This window comes from Seriola lalandi, unplaced genomic scaffold (genome assembly GCF_002814215.2).
Source record: "Seriola lalandi dorsalis isolate HSWRI2012SDOR001 ecotype SW California unplaced genomic scaffold, Sedor1 jcf7180002054954, whole genome shotgun sequence".
In the NCBI taxonomy this organism is placed as follows: Eukaryota; Metazoa; Chordata; class Actinopteri; order Carangiformes; family Carangidae; genus Seriola; species Seriola lalandi.
Genome location: NW_019525505.1, coordinates 1,565,094 through 1,584,717, shown reverse-complemented (window position 1 = coordinate 1,584,717; position 19,624 = coordinate 1,565,094). Strand labels below are relative to the sequence as shown.

Here is a 19,624-nt window from a genome sequence, read left to right as displayed (position 1 = left end):
TGATAAATCTTGAAATTTCTTGCTGGTTTGGCCTACAGACCATTTTATAACATAAGACAAAGAAAAACAGCAAAGTTCTAAGAAATGAGAGACTAGAGCAGTGGAATATTTGGCATTTTATCTTAAAATTGCCAGTTTTCCATTGATTAATTGATTTTAACTCTATGCCTAACAATTCTATTTCTGTTACAGTGATGCAACTTAAAACAAGCAACATCCAGAAGTAAAACTAAGTTATTCACAATGTTATTCTTGATTCTTGACTTTTTGTCAATTAAATGTAAATGAAGAAAAAAAAAAAAAAGGTGATTAAATGAAAGAAAAACTCAGAAACTGACATCAATTTTTTACCTTTTTTAATGAACCCTGATTATTGTTTAATTACAAATGAAGATGAACAGATAGAAGAGAAACAGAAGTACAGGTGGTTCCTCCATGATAAAAACTAAAGTCTCTGTCCCTGCTCTGGAGTGACAGCTCACCACCGAGGTGGACATGAGAGGAGGGACAGAGACGACCAGAGAGAGGGCAGGGGGATGCATTTCAAATAATACAATGGCTAAACAGTACAATGCTCTTTTTTTCTTACAGAATCCTCCAAAATGGAAAAAAAATATATACACAACATCAAAAAATGAAAACAATTGTTTCTTTCTCCCACTGTATATCATGTGGGGTTTATGTGACCCTCCTCTTGTCCATGGTAACATGGTTATAAAATCCGTGTGAGTGAAAAAAAAGATTTAAAAAAAAAAGAAAAGAAAACATTAACAGAAAAGACTGCACTGAAGTTGAATAGTTATAGTTTATGGAGACGAGTGCAAACTGGAACAAAAACTCACAGAAAACCAGGAATTCATGGAGAAGAGGCTGGGCCATGGCAAGAGGGTACAAAATAATCAAAAATAGTCATGTTAATAATATAATAATTACAAGAGTAACAGTAATACGTCTGAAAACATACAGAAGAAAATGATAAGAACAGCATCAATGAAATCGAGGGGTGCAAATATCGGTGGGCAAATAGTTAAAACTATCCTGTGTTTTGTTTTTGAAGCCACGTTGGGTAAGGCAGCGCGGGTGTAACAGTTCACGTACAGCTCTGTGTTTTTAAATCTTTCTTCACCAGACACTTGTCAACTGCTACTTCTGTCCTTAAACTTCACTGAAATATTACTGCTGGCACTTTTAGAAATCTCCACCTAAAGTAAGTGGGAGGTTTGACCCCGTTTTTAAGAAAGGAGGAATGCTGATAATGTTAACAAGTATGTAGAAGGACAGACGTACAAGTTTCTTTGTGCCTGGGAAGAAAAATCAATTGGAAATGACAATGTGAGTCTTGAAGATTCAGATGTGAGACTGCAGCTGGTTCCACAATCTGGACACGATAGCTGGGACTAAATAACCCAGGGCCGAGACTCTTTGTAGGCTGCATTGAATAGCTTTGTGTGTGTGTGTGTGTGTGTTGATGGCATAACCATAGAAACCACTCATTCTCTCTCTCTCACTCACTCACTCACACACACACACAGGGCAGAGTGGGCGAGTCAGATTATGGGAAGTCCCTCTCTCTCCACTCCACTCTGAGGTTTTGTGATGCCATTTCCTCTGTGTGTGTGTGCGTGTGTGTGTAAATGTGTGTAAGAGTGTGTGTAGTTTGTATGGTTATGCCGTCTACTCTCTAGAGAGAGAGAGACTGCAGGGGCGTCTGATGTCACATCTGATGTCATGTTTCCCTTTATTTTAGCCACAGTAAAGCCATGTCTCTAGCCAGGACTGTGTGTGTGCGTTTGTGTGGGTGTATATGGGCAGGGTTCAGACCAGCCCATACACATGTGGTTCACACACAAAGCAGCTTGAGTCCACAGTCCACACTCAAACCAAAGTCTGGTCATATCATCTGTGTCGTCCAATCAGAATCAGAATCCAATCAGAAGCAGTCTGCTCTGAACACATGAGTCTGTCACTCGCTCCCCGTTACAACCCGCACCTCCGTGGGTTTTGATCAGATCTGGGTCAAACAGTGGCTGCAAATAATTCAGGAGTTTTAGTCCAAGGTGGGTGGGATTTACTAGGTGGGACAAAAATGAGGAGAGTCAAAATGTTTTACCTAACAATGAGTTTAAATTTACCTTTGTGTCCTGACTAGGCAAACCCCACCTGAGCTGCTACTCCAGGGATGTTAAAACAAACACACCCACTAAGAAGGTAAACATAATTTGACCTAGGCCTGGTTAAATGTTCTTGCTTGCTCATTTATCCTTGTCCCATCACACCCTCCGTCCCCTGAATACACAAAACTGTTTTTTATTTTAACAATATAAATATAAAACTCTGATGCCGGCGGCCTTTTGTCACTGCAGCTCAACGGTCAAGAGAAGGCAAGGGTGAGAAGGCAAAGGCTGAATTATACTGGTAATAATATGCCATTAGAATATATACATATCTTTACCATTAAAAATAGTAGGATTTTCCTGATTTGTATCAAATGACCATATTGAAATATAATATTTGAATTCAATATATATTTGAATAAAATATATATGTGTAGATTTACTTATTCTGTATCTCTCTTTTACAAAAGAAGAAGGCATGGTGGTACTGTACTGTGTGTGTGTGTGTGTGTGCGTGCGCGTGTGTGTGTGTGTGTGTGTGTGTGTGTGTGTGTGTGTGTGTGTGTGATAAAATATTTTGCTGGGGGTACTTGATAAAACTCACGTTGGCTTAAAAAAGGCACACTCTTATTTGGAATTGTTTGTTCATTAAAATGGGTCTTTTTCTTTTTTTAAACTATTTGAATAAAACGTCATAAAAATAAGTTGTTTCTCAATATCTCAGTGAAGGTTTTGCCTGAGTTAACCTTGATGCTCGACATTCATGACATGGTTCCCGTTCTGCTCTCGACAGATTCGAAATCGTCGCTTCTCAAAAAACATCACATGAACAGATTCGGCTATTATCTCCAAAAATACAGAAAGCCCTCAGATCACTGCAAATGCCCTAAAATACTGTCCGTGCCCTCGGGAGGCACAAGCGTACTCTGACAGAAAGAATACAGTCTTTAAAAAATAAACGGGGGGAATGCAGAAGAGAGCTGTTGATCTGAAAACTCCAAACACCTCCAGGATTGTGCGAAGTCACACAGGAAACAAGAAAAGCGCTGACACCCTCTGTATCCTTGAGACTCTGGGTCCACGCACACATTCAGAAACAAGTGTGTCTTTAATTACAGCCTTTGCTTGTAGCTGCTTCCTCATTTCCTCCACAAATGAAGAACAAGAGACAGAAAGATCAGACGCTTTCTTTCCTCTCATGGTTTTTTCTGTACAGTGGGAACCGCGTCCATTCGCTGGCTAACAAACGTCTTAATGATGATGCTGTCTGTCCCTGTGACAGGTCAGAGGTCGAGAGGTCAAAGTCGGTTCATCAAAAATGCGCCTCTCCTCCTCAGGCTTTAGTTTGTCTGCCCTCAAGATGTACAAGTCTGTCCTCATTTCATGTCTTTATACACTGTAGTGAATGAGCGGGGGATGAAGAGACCACTCAGTCCGGCCACACTGAAGTCTGACAGCGTCCGAGCCGTTTCCTGGAGAACAGACTGTGATTGCAGAGTTCTTTCTAATCACCTCTTGAAAGGGAGAAAACCCTCTTTAGTCTGTAAGATCCATCGGTGCAAGGTCTCAGTTTTTTTTTAATAGTTTTTTTTTTTTTTTTTTGTCTTGCTCACTGCCCTCCACCTTGTAAACGACTGCATGGTGATGGGTGCAGACAGAGGCACTTCTGTAATCTCTATCAGGGCTGTTAAAAGTGTTTTTTTTTAGTAACATCAGGATCTGTTCGTCTGTTATGGTGAACACAAAAGGAGGGAAAAGGAAGAGAGGGAAGTTACGAAAAGGGGCTCAGCATCTTCAAATGAGCCAGACATGAGTGAAAAATTCATTCTATCTACTGCTGTACAATTCAGGCTGCCTCACTACTCTGTGAAAGAGGAGGATGTGATTCGTTTCACTGCACCAGACAAACAAATAGACCCATTAAATCCCATTAAAGACATAATCTGGGCACAGGTGTGATCCCTGACAGACTTACTGGCATAACTGGCACTATGAGGGCAAGGAGGCATGGAGAAGGCAGTGTGCAATTCCTAAGAGATATTAAAGAATAGGCTCCCTCTCTGTAGGGTGCTAAGTTTGAAACAGGACAGAAGTCAATATACAGACTAAAGTTTGGTTATCTCTTAGTGTTGTAAGTCACATCAGAAACTCTGCTGTGTTCTTGTCTTGATAAGGTACCAGGGACACAGAGGTGTCTTGCCTTGCAGTACATCAGAGGCTACACAGGCCATCTATGTTTTATGGTTTCACACAGATCATAACGCCCAGCAGCTACTTGCTAACAGCTCTGACGCATCAAAGCTACAGATCCTGCAAAAGCAGTGACAAAACCTGAAAGGTTAATAGATCAACACATTCATCTCGTTTTTTACTACCTTTCTAGGAAAAGATTGTGTCTCTGTTAAGTAATTTAAGGAGGCTGTGGGGCAGTGAGGTCAGTAAAAAGTGCCGAACAACTCCTTTAAAGTGATGGTTGTGGTTATTTGACGTGGGGTTGTGTGAGGTAGTCATACATAGTCAGTGTGTTACCTGCAGTAGATTCAGATCAGCACGCTGCCTGTTAGGAGAGACGGCAGGAAACACTGGGACACTAGCAGAGCCATGTGTTGCTGTGGGCGGGGCCAGCAGAAAAAACATGTTTTAGACACACCCACCCACCGGAACAATTCAATATCCATTTAAATGTGTGCTTCATATAGAATATTGTCAGTGCTTTATCTTTGCGGGAAAACAGCATTGGTTTTGTACTGTATTATGTTACAGCCGCATGTCACCTGCGTGAATCAGAAAGCAGCTTGATATAGTGCGTGCTGTAGGTGCGTTTGTGTGTAGGAATACAGTCATTTTCACGGGAAGATAAAGCACTGAAAATATTCACACATCTAAAAGGATATTGGATTGTTTCAGTGGGCGTCTTTTACAAGTGTCAGAAACATGTTTTTTTCAGGTGGCCCCTCCCACAGCAGCACATGGCTCTGCTAGTGTACCGTGTTCCCTGCTGCTCCTCCTAACAGGCAGCGCGCTGATCTGAATCTACTCCAGGTTATATACCGACTATGCATGACTACCTCACACAACCACACGTCAAGTAACCCCGACTATAACTTTAATTATTGCACAAAAAACTGTTTCCTACATAGGATGAAAGTAAATTTTCAAATTTACACTGAAGAAAATGAACATGTGTTTATGTCAGAACCTTTCGGTTTTGTCTCCATGTTTGTGCTCGGTCAAGAACCCACGAGGCATCATGGTCTACATGAAACTATTACACTTGTTAACAAGACTCCCAAAGGTGTGTGTTTTGTATCTAAGCAGGATCCCCTGTGTGTGTGTGTGTGTGTGTGTGTGTGTGTGTGTGTGTGTGTGTGTGTGTGTGTATGTGTGTGTGTGGCTCAGCAGCCAGTGTTTTCCAGAGACAGCTGCGCCGTGGCCCGCTGCAGCTCTGAGCTCGCTCTACGCTGGGTAGGAGGTGGTGGCAGCATCAACCCCAAAATAACACCTCCTCTTCCTCCCCCATTCTCCACCTCCCCTACTCTCCTCCCTGCCTCCTCTGTCTTCCCCTCCACCTCCTCCTCTCCCTCAGCCCTCACTTTTTTGTCCTCTGCCTCGTCCCTCTCTCCATCTGCCTCCATCTTCTGGTCTTCGCTCCAGCGGCGTTTGAAGCGGAGTTTGAGCGGGATGCAGCGCGTGCCTCCGGGGCTGATGGGAGCTGCCTGACCCGGCTCGCTCTTCAGGCTGATCAGAGGAAAGGCCAGGCCGGCACTGCCAATGGGAGGAGTGGCGGGAGTTTTGAAGACCTCCTCATCGTCTTCAGGATCATCGTCATGGTTACTGTGTGGAGGAAGAGCAGCAGAGGGGCTGCTGCCGTTCCCATTAGCCTGGTGATGGTTGTTGAGCTGATGATGATGATGGTGATGACGAGCTGCCGGGGTGAAGATGTCACCTCTAGCATCCTCGTCGTTGTGATTCAGCTCATCTTCCTCACTGATGTCAGTCACCTCCACTTCTTCTTCTGACTCGATGTCTGATATTGGCTCCACCTGGAGAGGAAGAATATCATTCATGACACATGCTTCTCATGCTCACAGGGTTTGAATCATACCTTAGTGGAAACACCACATCCTGTGCGGCGGCAGTCTTACCTTGATCTTTGGAGCCCCAGCAGCCAGGACAGAGTTGCTTGTCTGCCCAGACCCTGTGAATGAGGAGGACAGGCTGGAGGATGAGGAGGAAGCAGAAGCGGCCAATGAGCTTCCTGATTCCCTTTGCTTGCGCCCGAGTGGAGGAGGTTGCAGCTTGAACTTGAACGGAGACGGGTGCTGTTGGCCCTCCTCCCCTGCTCCTGCATGCTGGCTGAGCGAATGAGAGAGCGGCAGGGGCGGAGCGTGGAGGTGATGGGTGGCCGGTTTCTCCAGGGTGGGGCGGTGGGGCTGAGGGATGACGATGTTGGGGTAGTGGAGGAAAGCTCGGGGGCTGAGGTGGTAGTTGTACACAGACTGGGTGTGGGCCTGCAGGTAGTGCTTCATATCCTCTGGGTTGAAGGAAAAGTGGGAGCCCATCATTGGAGAGGACAGGGAGGGGGAGGGAGTGTAGGGCAGGTGGGGGGTGGGGGTCATGGACAGGGCTGGGGATAGAGTTGGGGCCAGAAGACCTCCGGGACCAGGCAGAGGGGAGACGGGGAATGGGGACAGAGACTCAGGGTGGACCCTGGGGGCAGGTCTGGGTAGCCCTGCTGGGTTCGGGGCCCCACCGTAGACCCTGAAGAGGGAATCATGAGGCAGGCGGGGAGGAAGCAGACCCCTGAAGGCCCTGTCAGGCCCCACGCCTCGCTCATCGGCCCCCACAGCCTCCTCCAGCTCTGAGTTGGTGGAGGTGCCATCACTGCAGTCGCTGACGGAGCCTCGGGCCATGCGCCGGGCCACGCTACTGAACATGCCTGGACTGCGCAGCTCCTCGCTGGATGAGAGGACCTCTGATGGCGTGGAGGGGGGGAAACGGAAGTGGGTGCCTCCGGTCGGCACTGGAGGGGCACTTTGAGGGACTCCTCGACCTGTGAGGAAGAAAAGTCAAAGTCAGAATCACAATCAGATTTATTTGTCACTACCATAAGGGTGCAGGTCACATTTAAAAAAACAGAAGACACATTATATGTGTGACATGACACAAGAGAGAAGCGTTTAAAACTTTGATAAGAGATTTAAAAAACATTTTTTAAATGATGTAATAGGTGTCCTTAATAAAGAGACAGTCATTAGACACTTAAAGTGCTTGTGCATTTATTTTTTTCAGTCAAAATCAAAAACATGAAGTTTAAATGGTCTGACCAAAGATGAGACAATGATGATATGGACATGATGATATGACAATGGATAGACCTAAAATCTTAAATGAACATTTCACCTGAAAAAAACCCCCAAAAACACTTTCCTCTAGTGGCATCTCTACCTGCAGATAGTTTTGTTTTATCTTATCAATCTAATCAGGTTCTGAGATTTCTGCCTCCAATGTAGACCAATACAGGCTCAATAGATCGGTTTTTGTGTCCTCAAAAATAACATTTAAAATATTCAATAGCAACATCTTTTGTTCAGAATCAGTGTCCTTGCTACTCTGGATTATCCACACAACGTGCTGTTAACTATTTTTACAGGGACAATTTTTTCAGCCTGTGAATTAAGCAGAATAACAGGGCCATTGTTTCTGTGAGGGGCATCTTTCTGTTCAGTTTTGTTTAGTCGGTTTTAAATGCTCCAAAGAAGTATGGACAAACCCACGGACAACATGAAATCATAATGCTGTCGCCAGCGCGGAGACATAAAAACTAACTACATGACTTGATACCACCCAAGCTAAGTGAGAAAATATGTTAGCTGTTTTTTTATTTGTAAATCTGGATGAACTAGGCCTATAAACTGAAGAGAAAGGGAAAAGTAACTAATGAGAGTAGGTCACATGTCTCCCATAACAAACTATTTTATCCAGAGGGTCACAGGCACACAGAAAGAAAACACTGGGTTACACAAAGCCACAAGTTCCCTTCTCTTTCAACCCCTCCCCCACCTCTCTCTCTCCTGCCAGGGAGACTGTGGCACTGCAATAAATTCTTGGCATCCATGCACGTGCCAGAATTAAATATTGGAAAAGTCGCTCCTACTGCCATCACAAACATGGGTTGGGTTCCTCTGTTTTTTCCAGCGCTGACGAGTGTGTGTGTGTGAGTATGTGTGTGTGTGTGTGTGTGGTTGTGTATGTCTCTCTCTCTCTCTTTTTAAAAAAAGCACACATCTCACAACCATGTGTGTCAAAGACAACGAGAGAGAGAAAAACTGTGTGTGTGTTTATGTAGTGTGTCTGTTGGTGAGTGTCTCTGCTTGCGCATAAATCCAGATTGACGTGGGCATGTGTGTGTGTGTAAAACCATCACATGAAACCATCATATCACAACATGTCAGTGTGTGGGCCACATCACACAGAGGCTATAATTAAAGTTTCGTGCTGCACTTATGTCACTCGTATCCAACGCTCCATATGGGCTGTGTTTACACTGGGTGGCCGGGACCAGAAAGAGAGACGACTTCAGAGGAGGGAGGAGAGGGATAAACTGGGACGTGGCACACTGATGTCTTAGAAAACACACACGTGCGCGCGCACGCACGCACACACAACCAAACCAGATACATGCACAAGCACCCCACCCACATTCTATTGGTACATATGATTATACTTCTATTAATGATATTTTTCACAAAAATTGAGATGAACTTGCAAATATGAGTTGATTACACTTAATGTACTATTTCGACTCAGACTCAGTTTGGCCACGAAACTGCTCCCCGTCTTTACCTATAGCATTTGTCTTTGGCAAGTGAATTAGTCACCCACCACACTGACTGGAAACCTTCTCAGACAATAACATTTGAACATTTCAGCAACACTTTTGTCTGCTCCAAAAGACAACAGAGAGTTCCCCAAGTTTAATTTAATACTTTTATAGACACTTTAATACCACACAGAATGGAATTTAGAACCTGTTTCCATAGTAAGTACATCTGCAATTTATTGACATGGTATGTGCCCAACCAAGAACTGAGATGTGCAGAAGGAGGCCTGTTGGTCACCCCTAGGTCAAGGTTTGTGACTAAAGGTGACCAGGTGTTTGCTATTAGAAACCCCACACTCTGAAATCAGACATTTTAACTTCCTTTAAATCTCTTGTTAAATGCATTTCTTTGTCTTAGACTTTGGTCATGTTTGATACGTGTTGTATTTATTTTATTCCTAATTATTGTTTTTACATATTTTATTGACTCTTTACTGTCAGAACCTTTTGCATGATGATCTATGTTTTTATTTTTCTGTGAAGCACTTTGTAACTTTGTCAAGAAAAGTGCTATGCAAATAAAATGATCATTGTTATTATTATTATTATTATTATTATTATTGTAATTATTATAGTATGAAAGATATCAATGAAAACCGGTAGGGATGCATGCATGGACTTCCCAACAGGCTAGAACAATAACTCCTAAGAATATCCTCAAATACAGCCTGGATAAGCAGCTCTCTTATTATATTTCTTTAAAAAAAAAAAAAAAACTGACTAACTAATTAACTTTCAAATTTAACATAAAGTCAGAGGTTTAGGGCAACTATTGCCTTCAGCAGGCTAGAGCAACCTCTAAGACCTTTGTGAAACTTTTACAACATAAATGTACACTTTTTTATTTCATTTAAAAGGGCTTTTTCAAGGAAACAGAAATCATTGGTTTTTAAGCCTAAAACTTATGACTGGCTGCCTGTAATGCTACATAAAGTAAGTGTAGTGGCATCTAAACCTCTGTTCTTGGCTAACAAGTAAACAACATCAAAATGACAATAGGAACCTCTACACCAGTTGTATTTACAAGTTATTTTGTCTGATTTAAATTATGCTTCACAGGTAATTTTTGTTACAGTTTTTAGAAGTCAGCAGCTGAACTACAAATTCAAGAAATTTAAAGACTGCACATACGAGCACCTAAATCTCAGACAGCTGAAGGACAATGTTTTTTTTGTCTGTCCCAGAGACAAAACGCTCCTCAAACATGGCCTTGCTGTCGAGTGCAATTCTGTTCTTTTCATCAGAAATAACTACAAGACAAGGGATGTCATTGAGGCAGAAAAAGAAATAAACGGGTCAGACACAAGCTTAAAACTCCTATTTCCACAACTGGTGCTACACTCACAATTTCTGCTTTTAGAAATTTAAAAAACCCGGTTAAGTGTTTTATAAACTGTCACAACTCCATGTGAATTATAAAGTCCTCTTAAGACTCCTGACCTCTTCATTGTCTACAGACATCTTGAGGATGTTTCAAATTGGCATGTTGCCAGGGCACTTGGAAGGATTTAATCAAGTAAGTGTAACAAAAGAAACAGGCACGCCTACGTACCAGAGCCCATGTCGATGAAGGGGTAGTTGACCAGCACTAGTTTGTTAAAGTTGAACTTGTAAGTGAATCTCTTCCCTTTGGTCTTATGGAGGATCCTCTTGTTGTAGTAGTATCTGAAAGAGAGCAGGACGTGGAGAGTGTTATTTACCCTTTTTAATACTCAGCACATCATTGGCAACACATGGTAAACCTCTGATTTTGTTTTAGCAGAACATTTTAAGGGTAAAACTATGGACAAATACACTTACTGTGAACATTTTACCAGTAGATTTTTCCGACATGCCATGGAAATGACTCACAGTTGCACAGCCAGTCAGTGATTATTCACAGTGCAACCAAAGTGATCAACAAATCACCATTACCTGTGGACCTGAATGAACTGCCAAATCTGGCTCATATGTGGAGATTTAGTAATCTTACTGACTGTCACAGCTTTTAGGGTCGTTGACATCAACAGCCGATCAAATCTGCACATTCTTGCAGCCCTATTGATGTAAAGTGATTACTATATGTGAACAGTTCTGCATTGCATAAGATGTAGATGAAATGAGAAGACAATCAAAAACATTAGAGGGTCAACGGTCTTGAACACACGGACGACAGCTGTGTTCAACACCTGGATTACCACCACTGACCTCACCAAGATTATTATGTTCAATGTTAGTGTATTAGTGTTTGCTAGAGACCTATCCCATATCAAAGCAGCAAAACAACTGGTACCTATAACTAGTTTAGTAATTGGCTTGTTAACACTTTATAAATCATTTATAAGCCGTTATAACACATTACATAGACAGGACACCAGTGATCTGGTGCCTGCTAAATAGTGAGCCCAGATGTCTCTGTACTGTTCAGCCTCATATCTTACTTGTTACTGAGCTTTCTTTGTTTTCTCCATCATCAGCATTTGTACCTGCTGCTTCATCATGTTTGTTCAGTTACTAACAATGAACCAGCATAAGCATTTTAATGGTCAAAATGTTTCATCTGTCAGATCAAATTATGGCAGAGCACATGATTATATCAAATGATCAGACTCATCCTCTAAGGCCTTCCTCTCAGCAGCCGTCCTTCAATTCTCAGCTTGTTCTGCACAGTGGAGATTAACATGGAGATGCTTTCTGCTGGTTGGTCTCTTCTTTAGGACTTTCCAGGTAGAACACAGGTGGGAACCTTCCTTTACCTGGTGAACTGCTCACCAATTCTTTGTCCCACTTTTTTTTTTATTTTTACTTTTATTGTAAAGTGTGAAAAACACCATTTATTAATGAGTTACGATAAGGCTCCTTTTACCAGTTATAAATGTTAACAGAATCAATAACTTAATCATAAACCATTTATTAATCCTTTGAGGGTAGTCTTATTGTAAAGTGGTACCAAACAATGTGACATTGCAAAGACAAAAGTGAAACTTTAGAGACCACAATGTGGTTGTTCAACACTAACCCAGTGTACAGCACAAAATTAAACAAGCTGTGCACAATGTGAACACACAGTTAGATTCAAACTCTCACTGTGATTACTTATGGAAGTGAGGCAGCCACTCTGACTTAGCCTTACCCAGACGGCTCCATTAGTACGAGTGCATTAGTCATCGTCAATACACAGAGAGATGTGGAAGAGTGAATAGGGAGCCGCTGACAGCTCATCTAAAAAGATGATAAAATGGCTCCTGGTGACTCACCGATAGCCTCAGGACCAAAACCACATTCATATTTCCTCACACAAAAACTTCTACATCAGTGTCTCTCATTCAATTGTCAGTGGCCACTTCATTCTGGGAAATGTAATGCGTTATTCATCATTCCCTGTAGAATTGAGAAAAGAGGAGCTCAGTGGATGAATTTCTACATAAAAAAATTTTCTTGAATAAAAAGTTGCATACAGCTCTTCTATTGTTAAGTTTTAATTGAGCTGCTCTCCAGCAGAATAAAAGGCTGAAGGTTAAAATCAGAGCAGGAATACAGAGTTTTTCAGTTTCTTCCATCGATCAATTTTTCTTTATACATCTATCCATCTAACAACATTAACAGTTTCATTTTGGCAACTTATTATTATATATTACTAATGTGCTGGTGAAACTTCAGAGATAAAAAAGTAATAATGAACAGCATTACATAACTGTGAGGTGACCAATGTTTAAACAAACACAATAACCCTGTATTAAAACCTACTATTTTTCCTCCAAGTGGAATAAAACCAATTTTAGGAACTATTTGCAAAATGCTATTTAACTCTTTGCTTTTCCTCCCAGCTCCAAAATGATGCATGAAAATAGGAAACTCTGACCACAAAACTTAGAATTTTGTGCACCACTACAGCCCTGGACCATATTCAAGGTATAAATATAAAAATATTCTTTTCCTAAAAACCAGTAAAACCAGAAGTGATGGTTAAAAAACACTATAATCATGGATAAAATATTAGTCACAATGACAAAGCTGTATCCGTGCTCCAGTATGAACTGAGCATTAGTCACTGGGGTTTGGTATAATAGAGAACAAAGTAGAGCAGGAGTGTGTGAACCAGGAGCTCATCCAAGCCCTAAATGACTCAATGAGTGAACGGCCTCTTCTGACTGGGCCAACTACTACGCACACCCACACCCACACCCACACCCACACCCACAGTAGGAGCAGGCAGGTATACTGCACGCACACAGGCCCTGACATACAATGCAGAACATATGCAAGTAATAACTACAATCATCTCCTCGCAGTTGTATGACTATGGTAACGATTTCTTCTTCTTACATTTTATCCTGTAAGACGTTTGTTTAAAATGTGTGATAATTAGCGTATGAATTCTTAAGTCATAGCCAAGATATGTTTTATGTGGTGACAGTGACCTTTCATCTTTGACCACCATATTCTAATCAGTTCCTCCTTGAGTCCCTCTTGAATATTTAGAGCTGCGGCGACAAATTGATTAGTTAAATTGACTGAAAATTTCTATTTGAAAATTGATCACCACCCACGATATCAGTGCAGGTATTCTTATCACCTTGTGAGTCTGTGTGCGTGTCATTATGGTAAAATGTGATCCTGGAAATACCTAATGTAGCGGGAACTACCACTGAGGTGGTTTTGAGGTTTTGGCAGGTGTTAATCTGTCTGTCTGTGGACACATTGTGTCACCTGACAACCTGCAAGATACAGTCATGAAAGTTCACAGGTGTGTGGCTGACATGAATAGTCAACATGTTGACAGGTGTGGTGGCTGGCCCTTCGCAAGATGCTCTCTAGTTAATTGTTTTTAGCACTATTCCCAAGTTCCAGTTTATGATTTGTGAGGATTTTATTCTTTTCTGTCTTATATCAATGTAAACCAAATGTTTTGTTTTGTCCAAAAAATAGTCCAAAACATGATATTTAAAACGTCGTCATTGATTTCATTTTTCACTATTTCTGACATTATATAAACTAAAAAAATAATCAGCAGATTGATTGATAATGAAAATAACTTTTAAACACAGTCCAATTTCAGAATGTGAAATTATTAAGGTCTTAACCTGTAAGAAGTACTTGAATTTTTGAGATAGTCTTAACTAATACACGCACTAACAAGTGAACAGTTAAAACTCTAACAATGCTCTTTTTTTAAAAGTTGTACTGTGTATTACATCTAAACCCTTAATATGCAGTAAGATAAAGCAAAGGTCTGAGAGCTGCTTTAAAAGAAAATGATTTCCCTCTGAAATGTAGTTGACTTGAAGTATGAAAAACTCAAGCAAACAGTAGACACTTAAACTACACTTGAGAAGTTAGGAGAGATAAACATGATCAAGTACAGTTAATCTGGCATGCAAAAACAACAGAGAAATAAAAACATCACATATGACACACGCACACACACAATCCCTGTTCAGACGTGTGGCTGGATGGATGGTACGTGATGTGGGAAAAGACCACGCACATACATGTGAAAGGAACACACACACGTTCAAACAGTGGTGAAGTCAATGTATGACAGACAGTCTCACACACTGGGCCCAGGCTTCCTCGTGGCCTCCTGCTCTTTGAAGACCATTTGAACTTTCTTCAAATAAACTAGAAAGGACTTTGACTGTATAGACTCAACCTCTGTGTATTGAACACACACATAGATGTACGGGAAACACAAACTCACATACACACATACATGTCTCTACACACATGTACTGTATATGGATGAATGAACACACATGTGCACCAACGCACGTTCACTTCAAAGACGCTAAGAAGCATCAATCAAAGACTTCACATCTAACAGAGACAGAACTTCCCTCCAAAGACTTCACACTTAGTTAACAGCCCTTCAGTCCAATAAAAGGTTAAAAAACCACAGTAAAGTTTCACAATAAAGTTTGGCTCCAGCTGGTCCTTGATGTGAAACGCTCACTGTGACCAGAGAGAAAGCAACTGCTTCTGTAGCAACATCCACACTGATATAATTTAGTTTTAAAACACATCACACCTGGAGTCCATGCTACTCTAGTGTCAACCTCGTCATCTCTGGTCTAACTTTCTGCTGTTAACCATTCGTAGTATTTTCTGCTTCCTGTTCACACTGCCTCATACATGCCCAGTGAACATGAATGGTCATACGATAAGGGTTGTGCTGATCATCAGAATGATCGTCGATTGTTCATGCCTTTGCAAATGTCACGACAATATTTGACTTGTTTTCTCATTAATATAGTAACTTATTGTTATTCGTAGTATTTAATTAGTATTAAATCTAATTCGCCCTGTGACAGTTTCACGTATATATAACCGCATATAACTATGGATACGATATGCATTTGAAATAAATCAGTTTGACTGCAAATTAGCTTCTATTTCTACCTGTGAAACTGTGTGTATCTTTATTGTTAAGTAAACTAGCAACTAAATAAAGAATGCCACAAAACCAATGTTTTACTTCAGATTTATAAATAACACTTTAAATTCACAATTACATGGATCAGAATGTAATTGTGAAGGGGTGTTCAAATATATTCCAATACATGTTCAGAGAAGGATTGGTGTCTGTAAATATGCAGTCATATGATGCTAAGTTGAAAACAAAAAAAGGTTTAAGCAACAAACAAGACACAGATGGGCTGGAGGAGGGCTGACATATACCAAGGTGTTAAGTATGTGAGTGTGTACGTGGGTGTGTGTGTGTGCGTGCATGTGTGTGTGTGGAGATGAGGCAGTACAAGTACTCATCGCCGTGGCAAACTATAACCCACACCAACCTACAACACAGGAGGTGACATTGATGACTAGCTGTGTGTGCATGTGTGTGTTTGTGTACATGACGATGGGAGAACAGACTGGCAGCTAAATAAAACTCTGCAGCGTCCCACATGTGCTCTGCGGAGGGTGGAGGTGTGCGTTTCTAAATCTACTGGAGTTTTAACATGAGGCAGAAATGCACGATTCACAACTAAACACCAGTGGGGTTGGGCGGAGACAAACAAAACGCCATAAGATGATGTCAGCAGTGAGACATGGTGAAAAAAGGTTCAAATTAGGAATGATTAGGAATTTAAGGTATTTAAAACATGCTTTCACTGGGTGGTGAATAGTGTGATTAAATAAGCCGTTTTTCAATGAGTAAATCTGGCACAAAGAGCTATTTCAATAACTAGAACAAACCCATGCTTCATTTTTTCATTGTCTGGCTGACACTTCTTCAAATACATGCAGTTCATCTGGAGTTCAAAACAAACAGGATTCTAGTGCCTGAAACTTAAGATTGACATGATGAACCCATCTGGGCTCTTTGCCATGATCTGATTCCTCTGATGTTGACACCTATTAGGAACACATGAACTGAATATGAAGCTGAATAGTAGACTAGCCTTACTAAGCACAGATAATACCTTTTAGACTGAGGAAAGAAAGGATGAAGAAAACCCCAGTGTTTGCTGCCAGTGTTAATATATCAAGTGTTATCCAACCAGGCTTTGTGGTCCTGTCCCAGACATGGGTTAAAATCAGGTCTAACATGGCTTGGCTTCGGTAGGAAAGGCATAACAACTTATATTGTGTATAAGTTGAAAAACTATTCTTAAGTTTATAAAAAGGTTCAATAAAGGCATGGTGTCAATGAGTGATCATGTTAAATAATCATGATCAAAATAATCGTGATTATTATTTTTGCAAGCAGCCCAAGTTGGGGGTATGAATATGTTTTGCAGTCATCCATGCTGACCCTTTCAGACTTGGGAAGATAATAAAATTGAAAATTAATTCATACCTTAAAATGATTGCAGTGAAATTTGTACTGCATTTACTCTTTAAAAAACATAAAATATCCTAGGAGACATCAGCCACCATGTGTTATCAACACTAGGTGTGAGACTAAGGTTTAGACCCATGTCAAGTTGGAAGTTTTGGCTGGACACGTGTTCAGTCTGCTGTGTCAGGGTTTTAGCTTCTAAGACACAAACCATTAACTTTCAGATATAAACATTTGTGTTAAGTGACATTGTTCTTATGGAGCAAATAACGAAGAATGTTTAAGGGGCAGATATAGTAAAAAAAAAAAGAGAAAAGATGTGAACGTCGTTCTGTTTAAACTACGTCAGGTGTCTGCTACCTTGTTTGTTGACACACAGTCTGCAGAGATTTATGTCACTCTGACCGTTGCAACCTCATGAATTCGAAGAGTATAATATGGGCTTATTAGGTTTTGTTTCTTTCATTCTTCTTTCACCCTCTTTGTCTCACCTTAGTGCTCGGCTGAGCTTGTCGTAATTCATCTGTGGTTTACACTTCCTGGCCCCCCATAAGCGGGCCACCTCGTCAGGGTCCTTGATGACAAACTCTCCATAGTCTCCCTGCCAGGCAATGACGTCGTGGTATTCCTCTTTCCTCAGCAGCTCCAGGATGAAGTGCCACAGCTGGATCTGCCTGGAGCCCGGGCTCGACTCGGGCTTGTAAGCCCACTCCGGGAAAGCAAACCCTGTGGGAGGAGAGTGGTGTTCAGGTGGTGTTGAATTCAAAGAAAGGAAGGACACGACGAGAAAAAAGGTTGTTTTTTGTGTCTCCGGTGAAATTAAGCAAAAAATGTATGGAAAGAACAACGTGAGTGAAGAAGTACAGAAACAATAGTGACTTTGTGGAGAGAAGCATTTTTGCAAGAATACGCGAAGACATGAAATTGCTGGAAGCCACAGAATCAGGGGTGAAACTGGATGAAATAGGTACATTGAAATTCAAAAACACATTTGGATCTATAGCTTTCCCTCAAAGTGGATCTATTGGTTCCAGGAAAGCTGATGATGAGCATTTCAGCTAAATCTGTTCCCACAGACCGAAGTCATATCAAAACCTGCTATCAGCATCAAAAGCTGGAAAATCAGCACTGTTATAACAGATTAACAGGCTTTGAGATATGAGCAGACAAAATATAAGCTATGGTTTTATAACCACCATCAGAGCACACATTCACACAGGCACACACACCATTATCCAACAGTTAAAAGTATAGGCTTTGTGTTGTAAAGCAGTGGGTGGCAGTAAAAGACTCAACACCACTTCAACACAAGGCCAGGCTGCATAGCAAAGGCATAGTGACACACACACACACACACACACACACACACACACACACACACACACACACACACACACACACACACACCTCATTAGGACCAGATGTGTCTTGGCAATCAGGCTGAGAAAGCTGAGGATGGGAAACATATGGGCACAATATAACAATGCAGAATTTTGTGTGTGTACGTGTGTGTGTTTATGTAACTGTAAAAGACACACTATCCTAACTACCAAGGTTACAATCAGTTTCCCACACTCCATAAAGCCTGTCATATCTATATAGCAGTAGCAGTGAACTGTTAACAATATGTTCAAGGCTGACTGACTGTAACACTGGTGTGATGTGAGATCGATTACACTGCACCACACAATCATGCATAATATTAAAGCCATTGCATCATACTGTAAGTGATCAAGGTCTAGCAATACAAAAATACACACATCTAATGTATACGCAACCAATAGTCTGTCATATTAAACATGGAATTGTTTATTTTTTCAGTATTGTTGCCTCGTCAATGTTTGATAGGAAACTGCTTTGGGGAAACTCCATAATGGCAGAGAACCACACATAAGAACAACCACACAAAAGAACATAAGGCCGGACGAAAGACAGATAAGACAAAGAAAAAAAGGAGTTGTAAAAGAGCTGGGGAGAAAAGAGGACACACCTGGCAACTAAATTCCAGAAGTAAACTGTATATGGATATAGTGCCCAGATGGTGATTAAATCAATTATGACTTTTCCATTTACACAGTATGTACTTACTGGGATTAGAGTCATTTATGAAGACATTGGGAAACAGTAAAGTAAACTGAACAAAAATGGCAGGTGTGAGTTTATTTAAAATTATTCAGTTTACCTGATACTTACTTTTCAACACAGTGAGATGGATTTTCTTACTTTCTAGTTTTTTTGTAGCTGCTTTCAGTGACTGTTTCACTGTGGATCAGTTAAAGGAGCAACAACTGGTGAAAACAGATCGTGCTCGAGTCTTTTTGTGAAGCTGAGTGGACCACAAGCTCCTCTGTGAGTCACGACATTCCTGCCCACATGGGCGGTTCTTTCTCAAAAAAAAAAAAAAAAAAAAAGACCTGCATTTACAAATAGCTGACTCTGCTGATATCAATCGCAATGCCCTGATATGTTCGATCAAATCCTGACCAGAAAGACGTGTGTGTTTACAACCTGCCTAGAAATTGGCATGTGTTTCCTCTTATCCAGATACAGATCACATTTTAATAGCAGGTGTAAATGGAGTCAAAGTGAGTCATGGAAAAATGAACCATGTACACACCATGAACACGGCGAAACCAAAGTCCACCATTAGGTGTGCAGCTGTGTCTGCAATTGTCATTAATACATAGTAGTCGTAGTAGTAGTAGTAGTAGTAGTAGTAGTAGAGGAAGTAGAGGCAGAAGCAGCAGTAGATGTGGTAGTAATACATAACTGACTAGAAGTGGAAAAGTCTGACCACAACAAATGACACTTTGGAAACTAAGACCTATGAGAAGAAGCCACAAATATTCACTTTGAAATGCTTCC

At 41.1% G+C, this 19,624-nt stretch overlaps 1 protein-coding gene across 1 annotated transcript in view; it reads right to left on the bottom strand.

Moving 5' to 3' along the window:
• Window positions 1-339: 339 nt before the first annotated feature.
• erf (Ets2 repressor factor) overlaps window positions 340-19,624 on the bottom strand; it is a 39,839-nt gene continuing 20,554 nt past the window's right edge. Inside the window, exons 2-5 of the mRNA XM_023394830.2 lie at window positions 17,251-17,485; window positions 10,550-10,662; window positions 6,260-7,167; window positions 340-6,157 (exon numbers count right to left, since the gene is read on the bottom strand). Of these exons, the coding sequence (XP_023250598.1) occupies window positions 5,510-6,157; window positions 6,260-7,167; window positions 10,550-10,662; window positions 17,251-17,485 (1,904 nt within the window). The 3' untranslated portion in view covers window positions 340-5,509. The remainder of the gene's footprint in view (window positions 6,158-6,259; window positions 7,168-10,549; window positions 10,663-17,250; window positions 17,486-19,624) is intronic.